Below are 23514 nucleotides of genomic sequence, written 5' to 3' on the forward strand. Positions count from 1 at the left end.
AAGCAGCTATGAGCACAGCCATGGTTAGTACCTATGTCCTTTCAGCTTTAGGCTAATACCTATCCCCTTTCATCCAACTTTTCCAAATTCTGTAGTCAATTTACGCCTTAGCACATTGAGTAAGTCTCTCCCTCATGAAACAGCCCATCCTGTTTATACTACAAGAGATGAAAGTCAGATAACTGTGCATTATTTTATCAAATTCTGCTAATATGGATACTGCCAGTACAACCACAGACAGAATTCAAACAATATTAAGGAAATAAACCCCACTTCTTCATATATTTTTCTTCAGTTACCATATCAAAACTACCCACACCAGATTAAGTCTCTCTCTGACAGAGGAGTATTATGAACTACTATAATTCTTCATCTGTCTAGTTATGGAAATGAATTACCTGTCCCTGTGGCTGAAGCAGAAACTTACAGAATTTTTCTGTGGTTTTTGAAAGGATGTATATGTTTGTAGTCTCTACAATGATGAGGTGAGAGATGTGAACCAGGTGCATTCATGCTACTCATAAATAAGCCACCCTATGACAATTCAGAAAAAGTATCTTAGAATCCAAGCAATACATCATTCTTAAATTGCTGTCCTGCAAGAGAAAAAGAGGGAAAACTCTTTGAACTCTCCCAACTACCCACTCTTGCCCCACACATCTCCCCTGAAACAGCCTGCTGAAATTGGCTTCACACAGCTATTCACAACTGCCTTCCTCCACTGCAAGTAATGAAGCTGTACCTTACCAAAGCTTTTTGCATCGAGGAGTCACAAGATTTCCCAGCTCTTGCCTCATTCATATTTATTTCACAGATGTATACACACTCCCGGAGCATTTAATTCACTTGTTCTGTCTGGATGACTCAGACACACAAGAAGTAAACTCCTACCTGTTATTGCCCATAGGAAAAGGCAGAGAATACCAGGTCCAAATGCCATGCTGCACCAGGAAGGCTGTTAGGACTGCTTTTCCAGCTGGTTGTGTGGAAATTACAGGTCTTAATGCTGTTTTTTTTTTTCTAATATTGTTTAGTGCCCTGCTGTGTCCACCAAGCACTGCAACAGAGAGCACAGGAAAAAATAGGTCAGATGTGAGCATTAATTAGAATGCCACAGTAAAAGACAATAGACAGGTGACATGCAGGCTTTATCATTACGTCCCAACTTCTTGATGGATGACAGAATAGATCAGGCAAGCTGAAGATACAGAACAAATTACCCACCTGGAAATCTGTTTCCCTGGAGATACAGAAACATCCCAGAAATATTTGCACTCTTGGGCTCCAGTACCTCAAACTCCACAAATATTCTGCCTGCAGTTATCCAGACCCTGGTTTAGCTCCGTCTTTAAACTAGCAGGTACCTTTAACTGAGGAATCACAGACAGCATTGTCCATGCTAAAATCCATGCAGTCAGCCCTTGAGGCAGCCTTCAAGCTACTGCTCCCAGCTATCCAAGCAACATAAGCAGACACTACTCCAGAATGTCTAGGCAGACATTCCTTGTCAGGACACTAAATTCTCCAAGTAAGGCATCCTAAGCAACAAATAGATATAAGGAATGAATCGCTCAAAAACATTACTCATGCAAGATGCATGCAAAGAAAAAAAAATAGTTTAGCCAAACTCCCCCCACATAAAGGATTCTAAAAGGATACTTGACCAAAAAACACTTCTGTAAATGAAAACACAGGTAGTGTTTTTTTCAGTGAACAGCCCTTCTTAAGGCAGAGTACCACATGCTCATTACATGACTTTAATATTTCAGCTGCCTATATCTACACATGAGAGAAATGATGCTGCTAACTGGCTGCTCTTGGCAGGTTCCTTGCCACACATAATTTTATATGATGAAAGACTGTCTTGGTTTTTTCCCTTTCTAAAGGAAAAGTAAGTTTCTTAGACACACCAGGACTGACTGAGCTAGAGCTAGCAGCTCAGCAGCTGGACTTTTGCTCTCCAAGGGATCCTTCATAGATGGTGTGTCTGTAAAGCACACAAGCAACTGGACCCTGGTCTGCAACTTGCATTCCTGTGACTGACCACAGCTTTTCCAAAGAAAGTGTTGTATTTATCTTAAGACAAAAAGGACCAAAGGCTGGACTTTGTTTTACACATTAGGTGTTATATCAACAGCTGAGTGGATCAACTGATGGTGTAAGTATTTCTACCAGTTAATTCTTTAAAGAGTATGACTGACTCCCTGAGCAAGCCAGACCATCATGAGCCAAGTGAAGAGGTGGCTTAACCTGATATAGAGTATAAAAATGGTACAACTAACAAAAACATTTCAAAGACAGCAATGGGCCTGAGCTAGCTTCAACTCACACATTCTATCCCAGGGACAGAGGATGCCCAGTGTTGTGATGCTGGGATTATACAGACCAGTAATGAGAATAATACTAGTATTGAGACAGAACTGTATATTGCCATTGCTATATTTTGCCAAGTATAATGTATATTTGCATTGTGATTTCAGTATACTTGGTCACTTCACTGAATTAGAAATCTCATGTCACAGTAAGTATCTCCAAATAATTAAATCTGATATTAAACACTGCACGTTTTACACATGAAATATCTAAATCACCGTGGTCAGATAATACTGGACTCTGACAATTTCTCCTCAAGCCTATGGTACAAGCACTAACTCTGCTTGGGACATGAGCAAAATGACTACAGAACATGAGTAAAGCAAGGACTGTCCCAAATACAATAAGATAAGGCTTTGGGCAAGCTCCCCGTAAAGCCTCTCCCAGGAGAGACTATTACTAACTTTCCAAAAGCCTGATACTCGACTTCTGTGACCTTTGCTCTCTCCAACACAAACAAAAATCCAAAAATCCTGTTCCTAAGGCAGCTGCTTAGGGAAGAGTAAGCTGGTCTCCCAATCTATTCCTGTGCTGCACAATTAGAAAAATGATCTCTGATCACAAAAAAAAAAAAACAAAAAAAAAAAACCAAACACACAACATTATACTGCTCTTAGGATGACACTACTATTAGATGTTCTCTCAGGAAGCAATTCCTGACAGAATACACATAGCTGTGCTCCCCTGTAGCAAATTTAGTGAGGCTTGACCTTAGAAAGAGCAAAAGGTTGTCTGGATGCTTCCAGGTACTACTTCTATGATACAAAACTTGAAGCAACAGGGCCATTTTTTGCTGCCTTGCATTCCCTAATAGCTCTTCTGTCCTTCCATCAACTACAAATTTACCTGGTTTTGTAGCAGACAAAAAGAACCAAAAGTTCTGGCTTTTCTTAAGTCAAATTCTTCTAAATGTACCACTTATGCAGCCACTGAAAAGGCCCTGAGCAGTGTGAGGGGACAGGACCATTGTCCTCACCAGAAGTGAGCACTTGTGCATAAGAGGGAAACAGTCAGTCCTGAAGGTCTGACAACATGGAGTCTTGTCTTGAAATTGTTTAATTTCACACTGAAATGAACTACGGAGGTTAACACATCCATCCACAGAACGGTTGAGGTTGGAGGGGACTTCTGGAAATCAACTTGTCTACACCCAGCCCAACTGGGGCAGCGTGGAGCTGGCTCACAAGCTCCATGTCCAGACAGATCCAGTATCTCCAAGGATGGAGACTCTACAACGTTCTTGGACAATCTGCCAGTATATCGTCACCCTCACCATGAGAAAGTCTATCTATCCCAGCTCCCAGTTATGCAGACAGGGATGTCCAGCTGAAAAGAGATGATTTCTTAAGCCTTTCCAGCTGAATCCACCAGCATACACTTGCCCATGCACATTTATTCTAACACATTACTCAAAGTGATTATTTTCATTTGGTGTTTTAGTTCAGAACATTCAAACTAAACCAGAGATGTATAGAGCATACAATTTTATAGACTTCATCTTTCAACAGTTTTTGAAATGTTCCTGTGGCTTTTGAGAAAGAAAACAAAGGAGCATAAGTAAGCTATGTTCCTAATAAATACTTCCAGCTTATTAGAACAAACCTCAAACACTTAATCTTTGAGGGGCAGAAGAGATATTATTATGGTGAAACCCTAATTTCACATACAGCCTTTTTCTTGTTTCTATGGAAATCCTTCTAGACTTGGAAAAGTTGCTAGCCACAAAAAAATGTGGCTTGCAGAAGAACTTATTACTGCAGCTCAAGGTTTCTGAGATATTGTGCATTTGCTGTAACCTTCACTCATTCCCAGAAACAGCCAAATGGACCAGATGCTTAAGAGAGACTTTTAGCCCTTAAGCCTAAGGAAAAATGCATCAGGCTTGGTATCAGAACATCACGAGGTCAGAATTAACCACAACCAGAGGCAGAAAAATAATTTGTTTATTTTTTAGGCCTTTTTCCTTGGCAAGGCCAACTTTACAATCTCCCTGTCACTAAAAAGAGACAAGTAGCAGCTTCTATTTCCTATAGAAGGGGTCCCTGTGAAATCCACATGATTACTTCTAGCAACACTAAGAAAAACACTGAGAGATGGTGCAAATGATCCAGACCTTTTCAGCATTACTTGTCCTGTGTTCAGAAACAAAAGTTCTTGAAGCAAACAGCTGTGGATTTGCTTTTTCTTTTTTTCTTTTTTTTTTTTTGGTAAGTTATATTAAGAAAATATGACTTAACAAAGCTGCAAAGTTCCAGACTTTGGACTACATGTACAATCTTCATTAAATCCTGATGGGACACACTATGTGAGGATACAGTGAATGCACAAAAGCAGCACTGTGTCCTCCCATGCTTTTTTGTGGCTCCACATCTATTGATGTTTAATTTCCACATAATAAAAGAGCTCGCATTCACTGCAACACTAGCTTGTGCTTCCTGATGTTAGGATCAAGCTCAGACACAAAGCACACCCAGTCACAATTCAGCACACAGCTGATGAGAACAAAGCTGCCAGACACTGCATGCCTTCTGAAACTCCTAAAACAGTACACAGTGCTGCAGTGTGTGCATGCAATGCTCCTCTTATCTTCCCCATGATACTCTTCTGTTCCACACAAGTGCAAGTTCCATCACACAAACACAAGACACATTAAAATTTAAGGTGGCCAGCCACGAGATTCCAGCAGTTAAAAATAACTAAGGCTACAAGATTAATTTGCTAGCTGAATCTTTATCCTTCACATATAACACAAAGCCTGTTATTTTTATAACACCACAAGCAGACAGCATTGCTGGTAATTACTTTGGCATTTCTTGGCTCTTAAGAGTTCAAGTCTGATGTGCACTCTTAGCTAGAAGAGGGATGGAAGCCTTGAGAAGCAGGTACAGCCAAAACAGATATGTATTATACATTTACTGCCTTACTCTGAAAACTATATTTTCTGTTCCAGCTGGCAGCTTTTGGCAGTGCTCTATCCAACAGGATAAGGGGGAATTCTGAACTGATCAATCTGTACAAATATTTTGACTTCACGATCTTTTAAACGCATGCAGTTGCTGATCAGGACCACAACATCCTTTCACTAACAACACATGAAATACAACAGAATTCCAAGGAAAACGAATTACTTTTATATTCCCCCTCTCCTCCACTCCAAATCTCACTCTGCATTTTGGTTCGCCTTAACTTTAATGCAGACTTAAGTGATTTTCTCCCTTAGAGAGAGAAAGGGGTCAGCCAAGCAGAACTATATTGCCACTTCCTACACATAATTAGGCCAGGGCATTAGCAGTAAGAACGTGTACAGACTGAATTACCTGTGTCTGGGAATACATTCAAATCCTACAGCTGCAAAGCTGCAAACAGAGCATAAGGCAGTATGCTGGTGCTCCACAAAAGGTGTAGCAGAATCCCTGCACACCAACAAAATCAGAGACAGGGACAAATGGTATCATGAAGTCAGTCGGAGAGCACTACCAGGCAGCAGAAACTCCAGGACAGTGAGGGCCTTAAACACTGGGCCCAGCCACACTGGCATCAGTGGCAAAGGCAGGCAGGGGCTCCTTGCCTCCTTGCCCTTCTGGTCATTAGCACAGCCAAGGAACATGCCAAAAGAAATACTGAACGAGCAGCTGAAACTCAACCCACAGGTAAAGCAAAACCCCTATTTTTGAACTGACAGCATCTCTTTCATAAAGCTGAGTAAATGAATACATTACCACACCTAATGAAGGTGTCTGCATACATAAACACAGACATACAGACACACGTTTGTCAACATTTCTATTAAACGTAATACAAGCCAATCCTTCAAGAAATCCACCTCTCATGAAGAATTCAAATCAGCTTTTTATCAGTTATGGTGCCTGCATTAATACCTGAGATAGTTACTTAACAGCTGAGCACTAACATTACATAAATACTGCAAAAGGAAGGAAAATTAAACTTCATGCCAGTAGCACTTGTCCCTAGTAACACAGAGAAAACCCCAGGACATGTGCAGACACTAGGACTTCTAACAATAACACGTGCTGTATGAACACACACCATCAAAACAGCCACAGGTTAGGCATCTAAATAAAGGGGATAATTTTCAAGCCCTTCAGCAGATGCAGAAGATATTGCAGAGTCATCAATGCTTATGCCCTGTGCAAAGTCACCTTCCCCTCACACAATTTTCAAACAATAGGTACCTATAACTGAAAACATAAACCATGACTACTGATGGAAAGTTATGGCAGCTGCAGGATATAGCTATAATTGCAAATGTCTCTCTGCTTCATTAAGAGGGTCTCCCACAGGTCTTAGAGAAGGCTGACATTAGATTGTCAACTCTATATCAATTTCCTCAGTCAAGTCCAGGGCACAAACAGCAAGTTAATGGTGATAAAACAACAAACTGAATAGCTGAATATGCTCTGCCATGTTAAGGTAGATAGGATATGTGTTCCACTAGCTCCACTAGTATCCACACCTCTGACAACTGCTAAGTGACACCAAACAGCCAGATAAAGAGAGAAGAGCAGTGCTGCATGGAAAGAACATTTTTATTCTACAAGGTTTGAGTAGCCTTTATTACAATTGCCATGGAGAGAGCAAACAATAGTGGAAATCCTAAATGTGAGTTAGCAGGGGTATATGGCATCAAGAGCTATTGACAAGGAGGGAAAGAATATTTTAAACCCACCAATAAATGGTGGAACTGCTCTGCTATGTTAAAAAATATAGTGTCAGGATTTACATGTTTCAGGATTGCCTCTACTTATTTTTCAACACAGACATTTGTGTAGCCCTAAGGTCAGCCAGCCCAGCAAGGACAAGAGGCTAATAAAAGTGAACCCTTAGGAGAACTTAGTAGCACAGAGTGAGATCACTAGACACCTGAGAGCCTTTCTCTCACCACTGACAGGCCAGACACATCAAAACATCTCCCTTCAGAAGGCAGTCAAACTATTGGACAACTCCTCTAAACCATCATACTCTGGTCTCCATTTGTTTTCCATTTTCGCAAGGACATAGCAGAGAAAACTGATAAGTGAGGCAATCTTTAAATATGTACTCCACAATGAAATTAAGTGAGACCTATAAAGGGAGAGCTTAAAGGAACAAGATGGTATCTTGTGCCTTCCACACCACAGAGGCAAGAAAAAGCAATCTTGCATCATCCTTTGGATTTTCATCTAGCCTGTCATTAGCCTGCCACAAAGGGTAGTTCAGAATCTATCTATCTATCTACCTATCTACCTTCTAGTATTTAACTACTTTTTTCCAGCAGGAAAACAGATCACAGAAGAAAACTATCCAATGGATGTACATAACGTCAAAGTTTTGAGCTGTGGATGGAAAAAACAGAGATTTAGCAAACTGCCTGCAACAAAGACAGGTACAACAGTAGAGAGGGTGGTAGAAACCTTCTTCAGTTTGCAGAACCCGAATTTGCTACTGCCCAACTGCTGACTGAAGGCCTATGTGACAAAATCATGTGGTTTCAATCGACTGGCTAGTTCCTTCAAGTGCCATTATGGCAGAAAGCAATTACATACAGCAAGCTGCACTGCACAGCAGGCTCCAGCTTGGTACTGAGGCATCCCTGTGCAGCAGAGGAACAATTTGCAAGTGCGGGTTGATGCTTCTGGAGAACTTGAGGAAATTATAAGGAGAGGTGGAAGAAAGATTCTCACATGGACAGTTTAATCTGGATCCCATAATTGTACAGAACACAAGAATGTATTCATTTTGCACTTGTTCAAGGGCAAAAATTACTACACTAAAACTACAAAAAGCTTTGCTATAGCATTGAGGTGAAACTAAGAGCAATTTTTTTCCACTTATATTCTATGTTCTAAAATTAAAAGGATTAATTGGTTCTAATTGATTCAAACTATTAAGTGATTTAAAACACCATTGTTGAATTGCAGTGCTCTAGGATTTTGACAAATTTTCTCAAATTGCTATATCCTGAACTACAGTAATTATTGAAAGAGTCTCAGTTTTCAGTGGAAAAAAAAAATCTCTCTCTACTAAAGCAAAACCGTACATTTAAAACCACAAGATTCATAGTTTTGACAGATGGGTCAAGACTTTAAATACTTTTTTTTTTTTTAAATGAAAAACTTCATGGGACAAAGTAATGACTCCATTTAAGTCAGTATTAGGATTGAGAAGATCTCCTTTGGGATAACTTGAACTGTTGCAATTGTACATACTGCTATTTAGCATCTAATACTTTAAAAAAATTTAAAGATTAGTCCTCTTGTAACGTGATCTCTACCTAAACATCACAGCTAGTATTTGCAGACTGGAGACCGAGTTTGCACACATACTGTGCAGGAACCCCAGACACTGCTTGCAGAAGTGCTGAACACAGAGATGATCACAGTTCAAAGGAAATTGCAGACACTTGCTATCTTTGAAATGTAGAAGCTAGCCGCCACATAAAACATTAGGCTATCTCAAAAAAGCAAGTTTATAACCTCAGCCAAAGCAATACTAGCTACAGAACGAGGTGCAAAAGCTTTTATGTTATTGCCCAGTGCAATTTGAATTGCTGCACTTAAATTAATGAGTAGATTTTACTTCGTCACTGTAGCGTTAATAGTACTCACAATGCAAACATTGTGGAGGAAGACAATGTAAAATGACTACATTACGGTTTTACTGTAGATGTTCTCTAAACCCACTTCCCTTACATGAGATGAAAACTCTTTGGTTTATGGCCTTCAGGTGATAGATACTACCTTCATTAATGAACGACACACCATACAGTAGAAGAAACAACAGTCTGACACTTGTAGTCAAATGGATGCACTAGGATTTTAGGTAATATTTTGGTATCACACTATGGTGTTATAAAAACCACAGTGTTTATATGTGACACTATGTGTCACATATAGAAGTGCATCTAATTTATGAAAGCTTTCAAAGCTGCCACAGCTTGATTGGCAGAGACTAGATCAAGCAATATAAGTACTAATGGCAACAAAGTTAATTGACCATTTCTGAGATTAGAGTATTGAACACCCAGCGACTGCCCAAGATACAATCACACACACTGCAGAGAAAAAAGCTTGCCTAAGGGGCATGGGTACAAGAGCAAATAGCTAGAAAAGCCCAAATCTTCCAAATGAAGTACATAAACACTCTCCCTTTGTGTCTTACAATTTTATCACCTTCAAGAAAAGATTTTTAATGCAGTTGGATGCTGCATACCCATTTCCAGACATAGAGAAGTCTTTTCACCCACATGACCATGTCAAGTTTTCACGCCCACTGGCAGTCTGCTCTCCCGCAGAAAAAAATCTTGCCTGACAGATTTTTTTTTTCACTTATGTACCCTTTAAACCATTCATTGATCTCAACCAGGGAAGAACAGATTACCAGAAGGTAATTAAGTTCTCATGACTTCTATAAAATAAGCCAGGCCAGGGAAGACAAAGCTTCAATTTGAACATCTACAGACTCAAACCTCATAAAATATGTCATTTAGTTTCCATAACTGCAAACGGTAGCCCATGCGTCATGCCATCAGTCCAGTCTGTGGAAAGAGGGAGCTACATGGCAAAAATGTGGAGGCACATAGAAACACAATGAAAAAATTCTTTTTTGACCTCAAAACACAACTTTACAGAAATCTTCATTAACTCTGCTGTTCAGAAAATCACTTGCTCGCAATCAACAGCTAAAGCACACGTGCACACACACTCCCCTAAGATGCAAATTTCTAGAGCCCAATCTCAGATAACTGAGCACATTTTATTTCTCTAAAACCCATTTGTATTTCACTAGGAGGACTCCTTGCAACACGCAGAACAGTTAAACTGCAGAGAGGATAGATTTATCAAAGAAAATGCATTAGGACAGGAAACAACCTTTAAACTGCCCCTTTATAAAAGTTAACTATCTGAAAACTGGCATTAGACTAACCACATTCATATTATCTCCAACTGGACTGACTGAATTCCAATCTGCTCAGTACAAAGTCACATAATCCTGAAAAATACTCGGTGGTCATACCTTGGCAGCATTCAGGAAGTGATTAGATGCTTAAATGGAAAAGCAACTATATCTGCTGTTAAACTAGATTATAAATTTATACAGAAAGACACTTTGTGACAGAAATTGAAAGCTAACTGCCTGACAGTAGGAAGGATTTCTCCCCATGGGTACAATACCCATTACAATATTTTTTGCTTTCTCCATGGTCTTGAAATTGGAGACTGCTGGATACACAGCATTTGTTCACAGCTCCACCTTTAATCACCAGTTTCCCATTAAGGATTTACATTTAGTACCACTATCAAAACTAGCAAACATAAACCCTTCCCACATGCTTCCTTAAAAGAAAGATCTGCAAGCAAAGTCCACACCACTGGTATATGCGGAAGCCCATAGCAAGACTTCTTCAACATCACAGAAGGTACAGCTGGAAAAGGTCTGAACAACCCCATCTGAAACAGATACTGTATGTTTGCATATGGTTAGGAGAGAGAATAAACTGTTTCCAAAGAATTCCTAATGGAGATTTGACTAGCAGGTTCAGAAACCTGTCCATGGTGACTCCTCCATCCCCATGCCATTGCAATTAGCAGGCTGCTCAGACAACATCCAAAACCAACACGGTGAGAGGTCAGCTCTACGCAAATCTGAGCCAAACTACAACATCTGCAGGTCATCAAAACATCTTCACTCCATGCAGCTCATTAGAATCCACAGAATTACAGCTTACTGATACACAGCTAGGGAAGATGGAACAGATTAATAGCTGCATGTGTTCCCTGTGGAACCTGAAGTTTCCAGAAGTGCTCCAGAAGTGCTCCCCCAGCCCTCCATCAGAGCATTCCCCAAAGCAAATGGTGGGGAAAATAGTAAACTGGACAAGCAATTCCAGAGCATAGCATCCTGCACAGACCACCATGACCATAATTCCACTTACCTTAAATAATGTAGAATCCAGACTATACTGCATTCTCCACTGCCTTGTGCTTAGGGGAAAAGCATCAGCCTACAAACTTGTATACACACACACACACACACACACACACACACACACACACACACACACTCTCTCACACCTTACCTGCACCTCTCAGACCCACAACTGGACGTATAACACGCTGAGCAGCTCACCTCCCATCGTCAAAGCTACCAAAATGAGTATAGACAGTATCACCTATAAACTCTGTATTATGCCAGGTTTATAAAGATTTAAATTTAGCTTAATGCAGTGCCTAACTGTGAAACATCAGCTGCAACAGTCAAATCTTGTCAAACACAAAGTGGACACTAGCATGAAACAAACATCTCTCATAGTTGTGTGGCTGAAGACATACAATATAGTACTACAAGGTATTGCAAAGGCAAAACAGGTAGAGAACCTACCCCAAAGAGCTTAATATATCAGCTCCACTATCTTGTTATGTAGTCAGTGTGAGGAACATGAGAGTGTTCCTACAATATACACAAATAGGGGGAATAGAGGTCAAAACAGTTTGCATTTCATTTTGTTCCCTCAACTATCTGACTATCCTGCAATAGGTTCCTGAAGGGAGTCAGGGGAAGGATGGAACTGTTTCTGTACAGCAATCATAATGCAGATAATACCAAAACTGCAGTGATATAAAAATCACACATAGTACTTTTTCCTGTTTAAGCTCTGTTCTACTCAGAATGCAGTTATATTGCTCAGAATGCAATCTGACAAAGCATTTCACATACTACACATTAGCACCATGCTCAGCAGACACATAAATACACGTCTGGGCTGTAACAAAGACACACTCTGACAGAAGATGGGAGAGCAGCTTGGCAAGAGTAATAGTCTTACATTCCGTGGATATATAATATCAATATATACACACACTACAGAGAACAACATAACGCTATGATTTCTGATCACAAATCAGACACAGGTCAATGCACATGCACACCTAGGAAACATCCCATCAAAACAGATCCTTCATACATAAATACTTGTTTTTCTACACACACATAAATACAAACATCTATCTGCAAACTAAACACCAACAGACACACATATTCCCCCAAAGCAGCCCGCTGCTGTATCTCCCCACGCTCCCGGCCTAACAGGTCGCACAGGATACACACTTTGCCACACGCAGACGGGGGAGTCAAGGAGTGAAGGAGAACTCCCCGGAACACCGCGCGGCTCATCGCTCCCGCTGTCCCGCAGCCTTCCAGCCCGGCGATCCAGCCGTGCCACAGCGCTCCTTCCCCCGCGGGCGGCTGCCCAGCCCTCAGCTCGGGGAGCGCCTCACTCACAGCACCGGCTCCGTTTGCCACCCCTTCCCCACCCTCGCCCAGGCCGCGGCGGCGATCCCGTGTCGAGGCGATCCTACCTGGCGGCGGCGGAGGGCAGGAGCAGGCGCGGCCCTGCCGCCTCTCCCTCACTGCCTCCCTCGCTGCCTGCCGCGGGTGCCGGGCGCCGGGAGCCGGCGCGGGGCCGGAGCGGGCAGGGCGGGAGGTGCCGCCGCCTCCCCCTCGCCGCTGCTGACTCAGGAGCAGGCGCCGTCCCTCCACGCCGCTCCGGGGGGCGGCCGCTGCGTTCCGCGCAGGATCGCTGCCCACAGACAGCCCCGGGCACGCTCGGCCCGCCGCGGCGGGAGCGGCCACACCTGTGGGCAGCGGCGGCCGCCCGGGGCACGGCGGACGGGTGGGAGGTGGCTCCCCTGGCGGGGAGGTGCGGTCGGTCCAGCTCCATCCCAGGAGGGAGTGGGGGGGATTCCCGCCGGTAGTAAGGTGTGGAGGGGGCGCGTCTCCATCTTGAGGAGGGGGAGAGCGGGAGGCGCAGCCCCTGGGCACGGTGGCCCCACTGCCGCTGCTGTGCTCCCCGCGCTCGGCGGGACCCGGCTGCGGTGGGGCCGCGGTGTCTTCCACGGTGTTGCACCGAGAGGGTTTCACTGTTCCAGAGACCAGACCTGGAGATAGAGCAGCACGAGGTGTCCCGCACCTTCAGCCAAGATTGAAGGTGCTGAGCCAACAAGCTGCAATGGGAAGGCAGCCTCAGGCCACTTGATGTACCAGCGTCCGAAAGGCAACCACGGTATTGCTGTTGGTCTGCCAAGGCACCTCGAAGGTGCGATCCCACAGCCTCTGTATCGTGCTGCGTACAGCCCTCCATGCTTTTGCCACCTGTGCAGCTGTTGGCTGCTCTGTTTCCACGTGCAGTGTTCTGGGGACACCTTCACTTCTGGCAGGGATTTCCCACAGTGACTGGCTGCGCAGGGACTGCAGCAGGAGGCCAGCGCTTGTCTGGCATGAGCGGCACTGGGGCATGCTCCCCGGCTCACGCATCCTCATTCTACCTTCCTCCTGATCCTTACCTTTCCAAGTTTCTGAAGAACGTTAGAGGGCTGAGGACCCAATGCTGCTCATGTGGCAAAGTCTCACGTTCTAATGACACGTATCTCTGTCTGAAGCCTCTGTAAGAACACCCATAGTTTATTCAGCTTTTCCCTTTTTTTAAAACAAAATATTCAGCATTCTGTGTCTTTGATTTTGCTCTATTCTTGCTTCATTCCCATTTTCTGTTTGTAGTCAGAGCATGCAGAAATGGTTTGATTGCTTCTTTGGTTTTTACAGTTCCAATCCAAAATGATAGGACCTATTTGATTTAGAAAGTGGCATTTTTCTATTCAACACCAAAGTCCATGTGACATACAGAAATTATTTAAGTGTATCCACCTCAGCAACATTTTAGAACAAGCAATTTCATTTTTTAAGTGAAATGAAACAAAAAGAGCAGTGAATTTCAAACCTTACTTAAACAGGTTTCATGCTGATTTGCACCAGCCTGTAAAGACCCCAAAACTTCTGTTCCACCTGCTAGTGATGCTGCTGTATTGCCATGTTCTGCTCAGTCTTTAATGAATTGCCAGTGCTTGACTTGGGTTAAATAGTATTTTACAAGTACTACAGGATGATGAAAAAAAAAAGTGTTCTAAAGGTGTAAAAATATAGTCTTTGGGGTGAACAACAACTTTTACCTCCTCATCTGATTCCCACCTTACCAACTGTTTTCAACAATGGACTGCTGTGACATTTCCGGAAGCTACTTTAGTCTTCTTTGGTGTGGGAAGGTCGTGATTTATGAGCTTGCTCTCTAAAATGAGGAATGAAATCTCAGAACTGTAACAGTGGTTTGCTTTTGAATAATTATGAAGGAGCTTAATGGAGCTGTACTGTGTGGCTAGCACAGGTCTTTCCCATGAGAATGTTCTCCTGTGTTTTATAAACAAAGATAAAGTTTGGATGTTATTAAAACAGTGTCTCGAGATTTGGACAGTTCAGGCCTGGCCAATCAGGCCTAGGGGGAGGTTTCTGACTGACCAATCTGGGTGACCTCTGAAAAGTCTATATAAGTTGGAATCAAAATAATAAAGTTCTCTTTTCTTGCCACGCTGAGAATCCGGGTCCTTTTCTCTGCTAGCGGCTCAACAGCGACAGTACTGTTGACATTTCTTAATTTTTTTTTTTTCTATGTTGTTATGCCATTTTTGATTCCACAGTTTCTGTGATTTCTGCATGTTGGCTGTTTTGGCCAGCTTAGGGAGACTGAGTCTGCTTATTTGAAGTTAAAAAGTATCGTGTGAATTCCTAAAAAATATTCTACTAACAACACAAAAGAAAGAGAAGACATTGTTTCCATTGTTGACCCACTCTACTTGACTTAGAAGAGGATGTGAGTGCAAAGAGAGGAAGCCTGGCTATCTTTCCTTTGTGGCAGCCCCATTTCTCATACCTTGAAGCCTTCCAGCCATCACTGGGAATTGATTTACTCACTCAGTTAGAGAAGAAAATTGTCTTCCAATGCTTCACATGGTTGCATGATTCTAATTTTACTGACTGTAGGGGCACCAGATACAGTGCCACAATTTTATTTTTTAAAATTATTTTCTCTGCAGGAAGGATTATTTGCTTGTACACCCAATGTTAGTGCTTTTTGAAGGTATGCAGAAGGCTCCTTAGCACAGCACAAACTTAGGGAGAGTTCTCTCCATGTCCTGTCAAGAGGTACCTCCCACTTTATTAATGAAAACAGGGTGAATTGGACGAAAGCAGTAACTGTCCTTCTGTTTGCTTTGCCCTTCACTTTCCAGACTGCCTTCTCTGTTGAATGATCAAGATGCAGCTACTCCCACGCAAACGCAAAGGAAACGGAGCAAACAGCTCCTGCTTGAGAAACCCAGCAGCAGCACCTGGTGCTTGTTCTGTTGCCAGTCTGCAAATTCCAGAAATGCTATGAAACGGCAAAACAGACCATGAAGGCAGCTTTGCTGCAGATGGCTGAGGCTAAGAAGGTATTTTCTTGCTGACCCAGTTCTCCCCTTTCATATCATTGTTAAATTAGTAGGCTTAAACCTTGTGAGATAATAGTCTCAGCAGGCCATAATGCCATCTGAAAATCATTAAAACTTCAAAATCTAACCTTTTAGGTAAAAGTTAATCTAGTTACCTCCAGCTGCCTGCCCACAGTAAGTGCATTCATTTGATCAGTCAAAAGTCTTGTGAAACTGTCATCATCCAAGACAGTTAACTCACTTCTGGTTATCCAGGGTCATTTGGAGTCTGCCTCTGACATGCAGCCCCCATCACTGCCAAGTGGCCCTTATGAACAGCTTCTTGCTAAGACAGGGAAGCCCTGCCCTTAGTCATGACACAGCATTACTGTGGCATACAGGAGGTTCCTCCAACCACAGGGGGTTGGCGCAGCCCTTCCAGTCACCTTGCACCCTGCTCTCCTTCCCCTTCTCACCTGGTTTGCTAAACCAGCTGCTCTGAAGTTTTCAGTGTGACATCTATTTCAACAGAAAGAGTTTTGGGACATATGCCACTTTGGTCACATTGCTTAACCCTTACTAGATTTCATTGTGCTTTTCTGAAAATACCCTTTTCCCACCTCCCATTTAAATAGGTAAAATAAATTAATCTATTTCAGATTCAAGGAAGAGTCTACCAACACTGGAAAGGAGGGTAGTATTCACCTTCAAGGCATCTGAGACAGGGTTTTTTTGATTCCTCAATAACTGGAAGAATTTTTGAAGGCTGGAATGAGGTGAGCTCCCTTTGGCCACAATTGTCCACTGAGTCAGTTGTTCTTACATGTCATTTCTACTTCCAGCCCAGGTAAAGCTTCTGCTGTGACAAATTGTGTCTGAGTAGGTTTTTATTGGCTTCTCTGTCCCACTAGTGACAGTATCAGGAAATCTACTAAGAGTGCAAAAGGTTTGAGTGACATGGTGTAATCCTTTCCTTCTTTCTGTTATTGAAGTATGTTATCTTTCATTGAGGCAGGTGTATACTTTTACCCTTTCCCTTAATCAAAACTGTAGTTTTACAAATTTTCTGTATGTCATTGAGTCAATTTCTTGTCATGTATGCATGTATCCAGAAATAATGACACAATAATGATTTTACAATGGGTTGTTGCAGACACAATGTTACTTTCATTTTAATTGTAATGTAACAGCATTCCAGCCTACTGCATCTTCAATTTAAGCCTCTTGTTTTCTCAGCCTTACTGAAATGACAGCCTCTTTGTACACAATTTTTTGTTACTTACAGTTTCAGATTATTTTCTGGAGTTAAAATCAGATTATTTTCAATAGCTAAGGGCATAGATACTCTTCAGATGTATATTTTTAATCATGAGAACATGATTTCCTGTTATTACTGTGGTTTTGCTTTCCTCCCTTTTTAAAAAAAACCCATCTAGTTATTATTTATATCCACAGATGTTTAACATTTCCATTTTTATCTCTTCTATTTTAGTAATTTCAAGCTATTTTCATGTGGAAGTGTTTGAAGCTTTGCCTGGATCCTCAGAAGAAGTTGCTTTTCATGATACCTAAATCAAAGTATTAATAAAATAATGCTTCTGATAGTACAGGATTTTACCAAGGTCCATTGTTATTACTGATTATCAATTGGAGAGAATCGCTGCATTTTCTTATATTCCATGTTTGTGTAAATCCTTTGGGATGGATAGTTGCCATAATTTCATATGGAATCTGATTCAGGAAACAGATTCAAATTCTTAGTTGTAGCCTAATCAATATTTTCTTAGGCTTTACATTTCTGGTTTTGTACCTTTAAATATTTATGGTGTTTTCTTACCAGTTTTAGTAGCCATATTCAGCAGCTATTTTGCCTTTACATCAGTGTAAGAGGTAATTGATATAAGGGCTTTGTCACTTGACTGTCAGCAATTTGGGTATTTATTAAGTGGTTTAAAATGTATTAAATTAAAGATGTAGTGCTTGCTTAAAATTCAATAGTCAGTAAAATATTTAGCATTTATGCTGTTTTTTTTCTTTTTAATGATTGCTTTTACTTTTAGTTCAAAAAGAGTTTTAAAAGCTGTATGCAAGATTTTCTCTTTCTGGAAGAATGACTAACCACTTAATTGCACCAAATATAATCTTCTTCTTGCCTGTCTTTGTAATTAGAAAAATGAATTGTCTTTTACAAAGTGTTGTGACTTTGCTTGTACCTAATAAAAATATTACATACACACTCACTCTTTCAGCCGTGAAGAAGCTCTGCCGATGAGAGGGAGAAGTTAGTCAGTACTAGAGATGGATCTGCAGCTTAGGTGTGATGCTAAGACACACAAAGTTCTGAAACCTCTTTTTTCTTTTCTTTCTTCTCAAAATTAAAAACCTGTCCTGCAGCACCAACCATCAATAGCATTTTGCCTTTCTTTCAAAATAGTCCAGAAGGTACACAGATAAACAAAAGTAGCCATAGTGTAGGAGGGCATGTAAACTGGCGTTTCTTTGACAAAACAAGTCTATTGTGCTTTCCCTTTTTCTGGGATCCTTAGGAGTGTTAAATTTCCACCCCCTTTCTTCACCTTCCCCATGAATGATTTGGCTGCAACTACCAGGGGGGAAAAGGAGATATAAGTGGTAAAAGCAAACCTCATGGGTTTTCTTTCCTCTTAGCAAGTCAAAAGAGAATGTGAAGCAAATCAAAAGGTGTGAGCACTGTTTGCTTGTGCTGGCATTGTCACTCAGAAGAAGCTGTAAGGAGGACAGGGAACACTTGCTCCATCAATGTTATCTGTATAGAAAGGTAACTGGTAGAGAAGCAACTCCTTAAAAATGCCAGTAAATATGAACTGACATTGCGAGTCTTAACTAGATTGTCTTTTGTTGCATCATATGGCCCTAATGATTAGAATTCCAAATTTCCACTGGTATCACTTAAATCACAGTGCCAGTTCTTAGCACTGAAATGCTCTCGGTCACTTAAGCTGGAGGGAGTAGTTTAATTTCACATCAGATTCATTCCCTGCAAAAAAACCACATAGGCCAAAGGAGTATAAAAGGCATAGTTTGGCAGTGTAGGAAACCACAAACAAGGTTAAACCACACTTTATCATCATTATTTCCCTGAAAGTCTAAGGAAAAAAAACCTTTCAAAAAAACCCCAAACAAATAAACAACAAAAAACACCCAACAAAAAACAAGCAAACAAACAAACAAAACCCCAAAACCAAAAACAAAGCCAAAAAAACCCCCAAAAATGCAAATACTTTCTAATGCTGGTATGTTTGAGAGCTGTTCCATAAAAAGTAGTATGTATCTGAGGATTTTATGAGCTTTTAGTTATTTGGGAACCTAAATGAGTAAATTTAAATACTGAATTTTCTGCCTTTGCTGTCATGAGACTGAACAATGATGTTTCTGAGCTGAGTGTTACTCCTGAGAAGCATTCTGGGTACGTTGAGAATAGGTTCTTTAAAATTTTATTTCAGTTGTCATATCATGATTTTGCATTGTGCAGCCAAAAATAATGAAGGGCTGTGTCCAGATGAGATTTTCTTTTACACCTGGGCAGTTTATTGAGGCCAGGAGGAGACCAGGGCTCGTGATCATAGAGGAAGGGTTACTTAGTACTGACTTACCCTCTCCTCAATTTGAGTGTCGTTAGTGATCCGTATCATGGCATGACCTCCTGCAGCAGAAAGGCAAGTCCATGCCCTGCTCTTGCATGAGCAAGATGAGCCCCCTGCCTCAGCTGAGGGCACCGTGCAATGCCCAGCAAGGCCAGGCCAGCAACCTCTAGGGAGGGCATTCAAGTGCCAGGGCGGTGAGAGGGGAGGGAAAGGTGTGTGGTGAAACAGGAGGTGAGATGGGGGCTCTTCCCCTTCTGATTCCTGCACTTTGAAAGTTGTCACTGTTGCCTGCAACAGTTGGTTCCTGTAGCATTATTCAGTCCTTTTAACCAAGTCAGCTGTAGAAAATGTTAGAATTAAACACACTGGCATAGTTTACACACATTGAATTAGAATAAAATGACTGTTCCTGCTGCCTTTTTGTGTTCTCAGCTAGCTCCATGACCTCCAGGCCATGCTGACAAAGGTACTCAACCAGAAATTGTACTGGGAGACCAGCCTTCCTAAAAGAAGTAGCTGACTGGAACAGAGAAATTAAAGCAGCTAAAGGTTTTTGAAAAAAGAAATGTTGTTATCATGGTCCATTTTATAACCATATCACTGTACTGTTTATAGTTACAGGGAGATGTATAGGTCTGAGAACAGAAAATCCAGGCTATTTCCATTTAGCTAGGCTGAGCTTCAAGCGGTTTTTTATCTCACAGTGTAATTTCATATTGAGCAGAATCTTTCATGTAGCTCTCATTCTTACTCTCTTTTATGTTGGAGAGCTGATTTTTAGAATTACATGTCAAGTATTTCTTACATAAACGCAGTCAAGCCAAAGGTTCATCTAGTGCAGTACCCCGTCCCATATTGTTGCCAAAAGCAGGCAGCTAGGGAAAAATATTCATGGTAGCATTTTCTTCTGCCCAGCATGCAGCTGATTTTGTATCAGTTGTCTCAGCTTGTGAGCTGATTGTGGTATTTCTGTGCATTTTTAATCTGTGAGCACCCAAGTTCCCTTTGAACCTGTATTATTTCTTAGTTTCCTTACCATCTGTTGGCAAGAAGTTACAGAGCCCTAAGGCTTCAAACACCTAACGCTTGGTATCCTCAAACAAACTCAAACAAAACATAGGGAGGTTGAATTGTCAAATAAGTGACTCAGAACAGGCATCAGAAAAGCCTGATATCCTGAACCCACCCTAGACAGGCACTGTGCAGCATATTCTTACTTTATGTGGGGTTTTTTGGGTATTGCTGAAATACTGCAGTATATTTTCTCTGTTGTTTCCATATAGCTATTTTCCAAAGCACAGAGGCATGTTCCATGGATAAGAGTGCAACTCTTCTAGAAAGTGATTTTGGCCAGCTCTTGAAAGCCACATGAAAATCCTGGACTCAAAAACTTGCTAATTTTGGAGCTAAACACTCCAATTTCATTTTTGTGTTCAGGTCAAGCCTGGTCAATATTTAGCTCTATACTTTTCATCAACACTTTTGACAGTGTTACTAGAATATTTTGTGCTTGATTACCCGTGTTTTGAGGACTATTTTTTCACAAAAAGCTTGCAGCACTCTAGTGAATTCCATGTGTAATTTTAATGCCTTTGGTTTGTAACACTGGTAGCTTAAGAAGTCATTTCTCAACTACGGTTAATATTATTTAATTTGGTCCTAAGTTAAGCATGATGATTATGAATTTGCAAATCTCTTCATGGAGATGTTTACTCAGCTGACTACTAGCATTCTTAGCTAGCAAGCTCAAAACTCAAACTTCAATGAGGGTTGCTAAAATCTGTTTAAAAGAGAGGAAAGGAGGCAATTTGATAGAAGAAAAAGGAGTACCTAATTATATTTAAAACTACCCCCCAAACAGGCTTTCTTCTTCTGCAGCCAATCAGACTCCTGCCACAGATCTGTAATACCTTAGTATAAGAATGGTCAACCATTTAAAATTGCAATATAATATTTTAAACATCAGACTCTGGATCTCTAGAATTTATTCTTTTGCTCCTAAGCAGATGATAAGACTGTCCATTAACTTTATCCAACTTTAGAAGGATAGTGTATGTTTCAGAAATGAAATTTTTTTTGCCTACATTTTGCCTACATTTAAAAAGTTGCTATCAATAATATATGATTGACAATAGAAAGTGATTACAACAAATTTCCTGTATGGATTTTAAAAAAGTATCTATAATTTAAATATGGTGTCTTAGAAAAGGAAATAAAGATATATCCATTTTCAAGAACAGTTCCACAACAAACACAAGACAGAAGAAAAACAATTCAAGATTTTATTTAGACACTTAATTCTCAGGATTTCTAGACTTACAGCAGAAATTGAATATCCATTACAAAATTGAAGCTTTCTCTTTCATGGGGCTACAGTTATTTTTTATTCTGTCACATTCTGCTTCAGAAATGTGATCTGTCATTTCAGACAGCAATAGTATTCAGAAAGGATTCTAAATTATATTTTACACTGTCTTTTAAAGAGTAAATATTATTGCAACTAGGATGATATAATGTGCTATAGCACACTGCAACAATTTCTGAGTTTTTACAAGAATAGAACATATTAATTTTCAGCAAGTTGTTCATTACTTCTGAAAAGTAAAGGTATTCCTATTTTTTTCAATTTGAAAGAACTTAAAAGCTTAGATATTAGCGAACTGTGTTCTAATGAAAATACAGGGTTTTATTTTTTTAAATATATATGGACTGCAAAATTACAAAGAGAATCTATTTTTACAAGGTATCTGTTGTAGATCATTAAAGTCTCAGTTTCGGATTACAGGTGAACTGTGTCTACTGTGTATTTATTTCCATGTAGTTCAGATATTTAAACATACGAATGTCCACATAAAGCTCTCTTTGCAATTTTGTGAGCAGAAAAATGTGACCCTAGTTCAGTGCACTTCCTACTCTCTCCCTTTTTTACATTTATTGGCAGTTTGGTCTCATTTTGTCAGTTTATATATCTCAGCAAACATTTGCAAACACTGCGGATTCTTTTTAACATTGTACAGTGCAGGAGATTTTCCCTGTTGGTAAGGTAATATAGACCTTAACTGTAGACAGCACTCTCCTCTGATTCAGTTTCTGTCTGTCTGGGTTGGAATTCTATAATACAGTTAGAGTCAGGATATTCCTATCTTTTGCCAGAAGGTACTCAAGCGCTTTATTTCAGGCAACGTAGTCATGTCATTTCCATTTTATGTTTGGTGAGCATACTCTCCTTTTATAACAAATGTATTAAGTTGGTTAACAAAGAACTCCACTGATTATGCCCTCAGGATTTAAATGCTATGTCAAACAAGATATATTGCATTAACTGCATCATGCAGGAGGACTATACCCCTGCAATCTTGACTTGTAGCTGCTGTATTTTATAACAACTTGTATCCTTGGCAACCAATAGTGTGGAAGAAAAGTGCCAGAATCACCTGAGTAACCATGGAAACCAAAACAGTGTTTATGGGTAATTGACTAATCTAACCTACCTTCCTACACAAAATAGGAAATAATTGATATGTAATACCTGGAGACACTAGCCTGAAATTAATCATTCGGAATGAGTTATGTCTTGTCATTATAATCATTACAATTTTTATCATTATACGTCTTATTATTGTAATCATTATCATTGGGGGTTGGAGCTAGTTTTTTTATGGTCCCTGCAACCCAAGCTAATCTACAATTCTATTTCCAACGCATGAAGCAAAAAGGTGTATACAAAACATATAATAAAGAAAAAATGAGATCTCCTTTCTGTAGCCTTTTCCTTTCTGATCACACTTAGATCAAATAAAATACCCTTGCATTCTGAGGATATTGTTTAGTCAGTATCTATTATAGATGTCATTCAAGGAATTACTGGATTCTGATCTAGCCTTGATTTGCTTTTGACATGAAATATTTATTCTCTTGTGTCATTCAAGAAACAAATGTCAAATCGGGTAAAGTCCTTTCATAATGAAAGCTGATCTATGTTGCTCTTTTGAGTAAGATGTTCAAATCAAGACTGAGAAATGGGAAAGACAGCTTGATAGAAGGACTGTGAAAATAGCCTGATCTGTGTGGTCTTGACTGCTCTCTAGAGCTGCAATAGAAAACTAACTAGCTTCGGCTGCACTTGGGGAACTGCTGTGGGAAGAAAGTCAGTGTGTAAGTCCCACTAAAAAAAAGTTTTTACAGCGTACTTTTATCACAGAACAACACAGCATCCTTTGAGA

General features: G+C 40.6%; 1 protein-coding gene and 1 long non-coding RNA gene across 3 annotated transcripts in view; one reads left to right on the forward strand and one right to left on the reverse strand.

The window, feature by feature from the left end:
• The window catches only part of KIAA0319 (KIAA0319 ortholog), a 61348-nt gene extending 48479 nt beyond the window's left edge, over window positions 1-12869 (reverse strand). The window contains exons 1-2 of the mRNA XM_085051706.1: window positions 12729-12869; window positions 892-1057 (exon numbers count right to left, since the gene is read on the reverse strand). Of these exons, the coding sequence (XP_084907832.1) occupies window positions 892-940 (49 nt within the window). The 5' untranslated portion in view covers window positions 941-1057; window positions 12729-12869. The remainder of the gene's footprint in view (window positions 1-891; window positions 1058-12728) is intronic.
• Window positions 12870-15413: 2544 nt separating this feature from the next.
• LOC146441446 (uncharacterized) lies at window positions 15414-17895 on the forward strand. Of its 2 annotated transcripts, XR_014850446.1 has the most exons (4): window positions 15414-15689; window positions 15825-15863; window positions 16328-16444; window positions 17161-17895. It is a non-coding gene; the product is annotated as an uncharacterized LOC146441446 (long non-coding RNA). The 2 variants fall into 2 exon arrangements; XR_014850445.1 differs by lacking the exon at window positions 15825-15863.
• The last annotated feature ends 5619 nt before the right edge of the window (window positions 17896-23514 follow it).

This window comes from Lichenostomus cassidix, chromosome 2 (genome assembly GCF_008360975.1).
Source record: "Lichenostomus cassidix isolate B80296 chromosome 2, HeHo_3.0, whole genome shotgun sequence".
NCBI classification, from domain to species: domain Eukaryota; kingdom Metazoa; phylum Chordata; class Aves; order Passeriformes; family Meliphagidae; genus Lichenostomus; species Lichenostomus cassidix.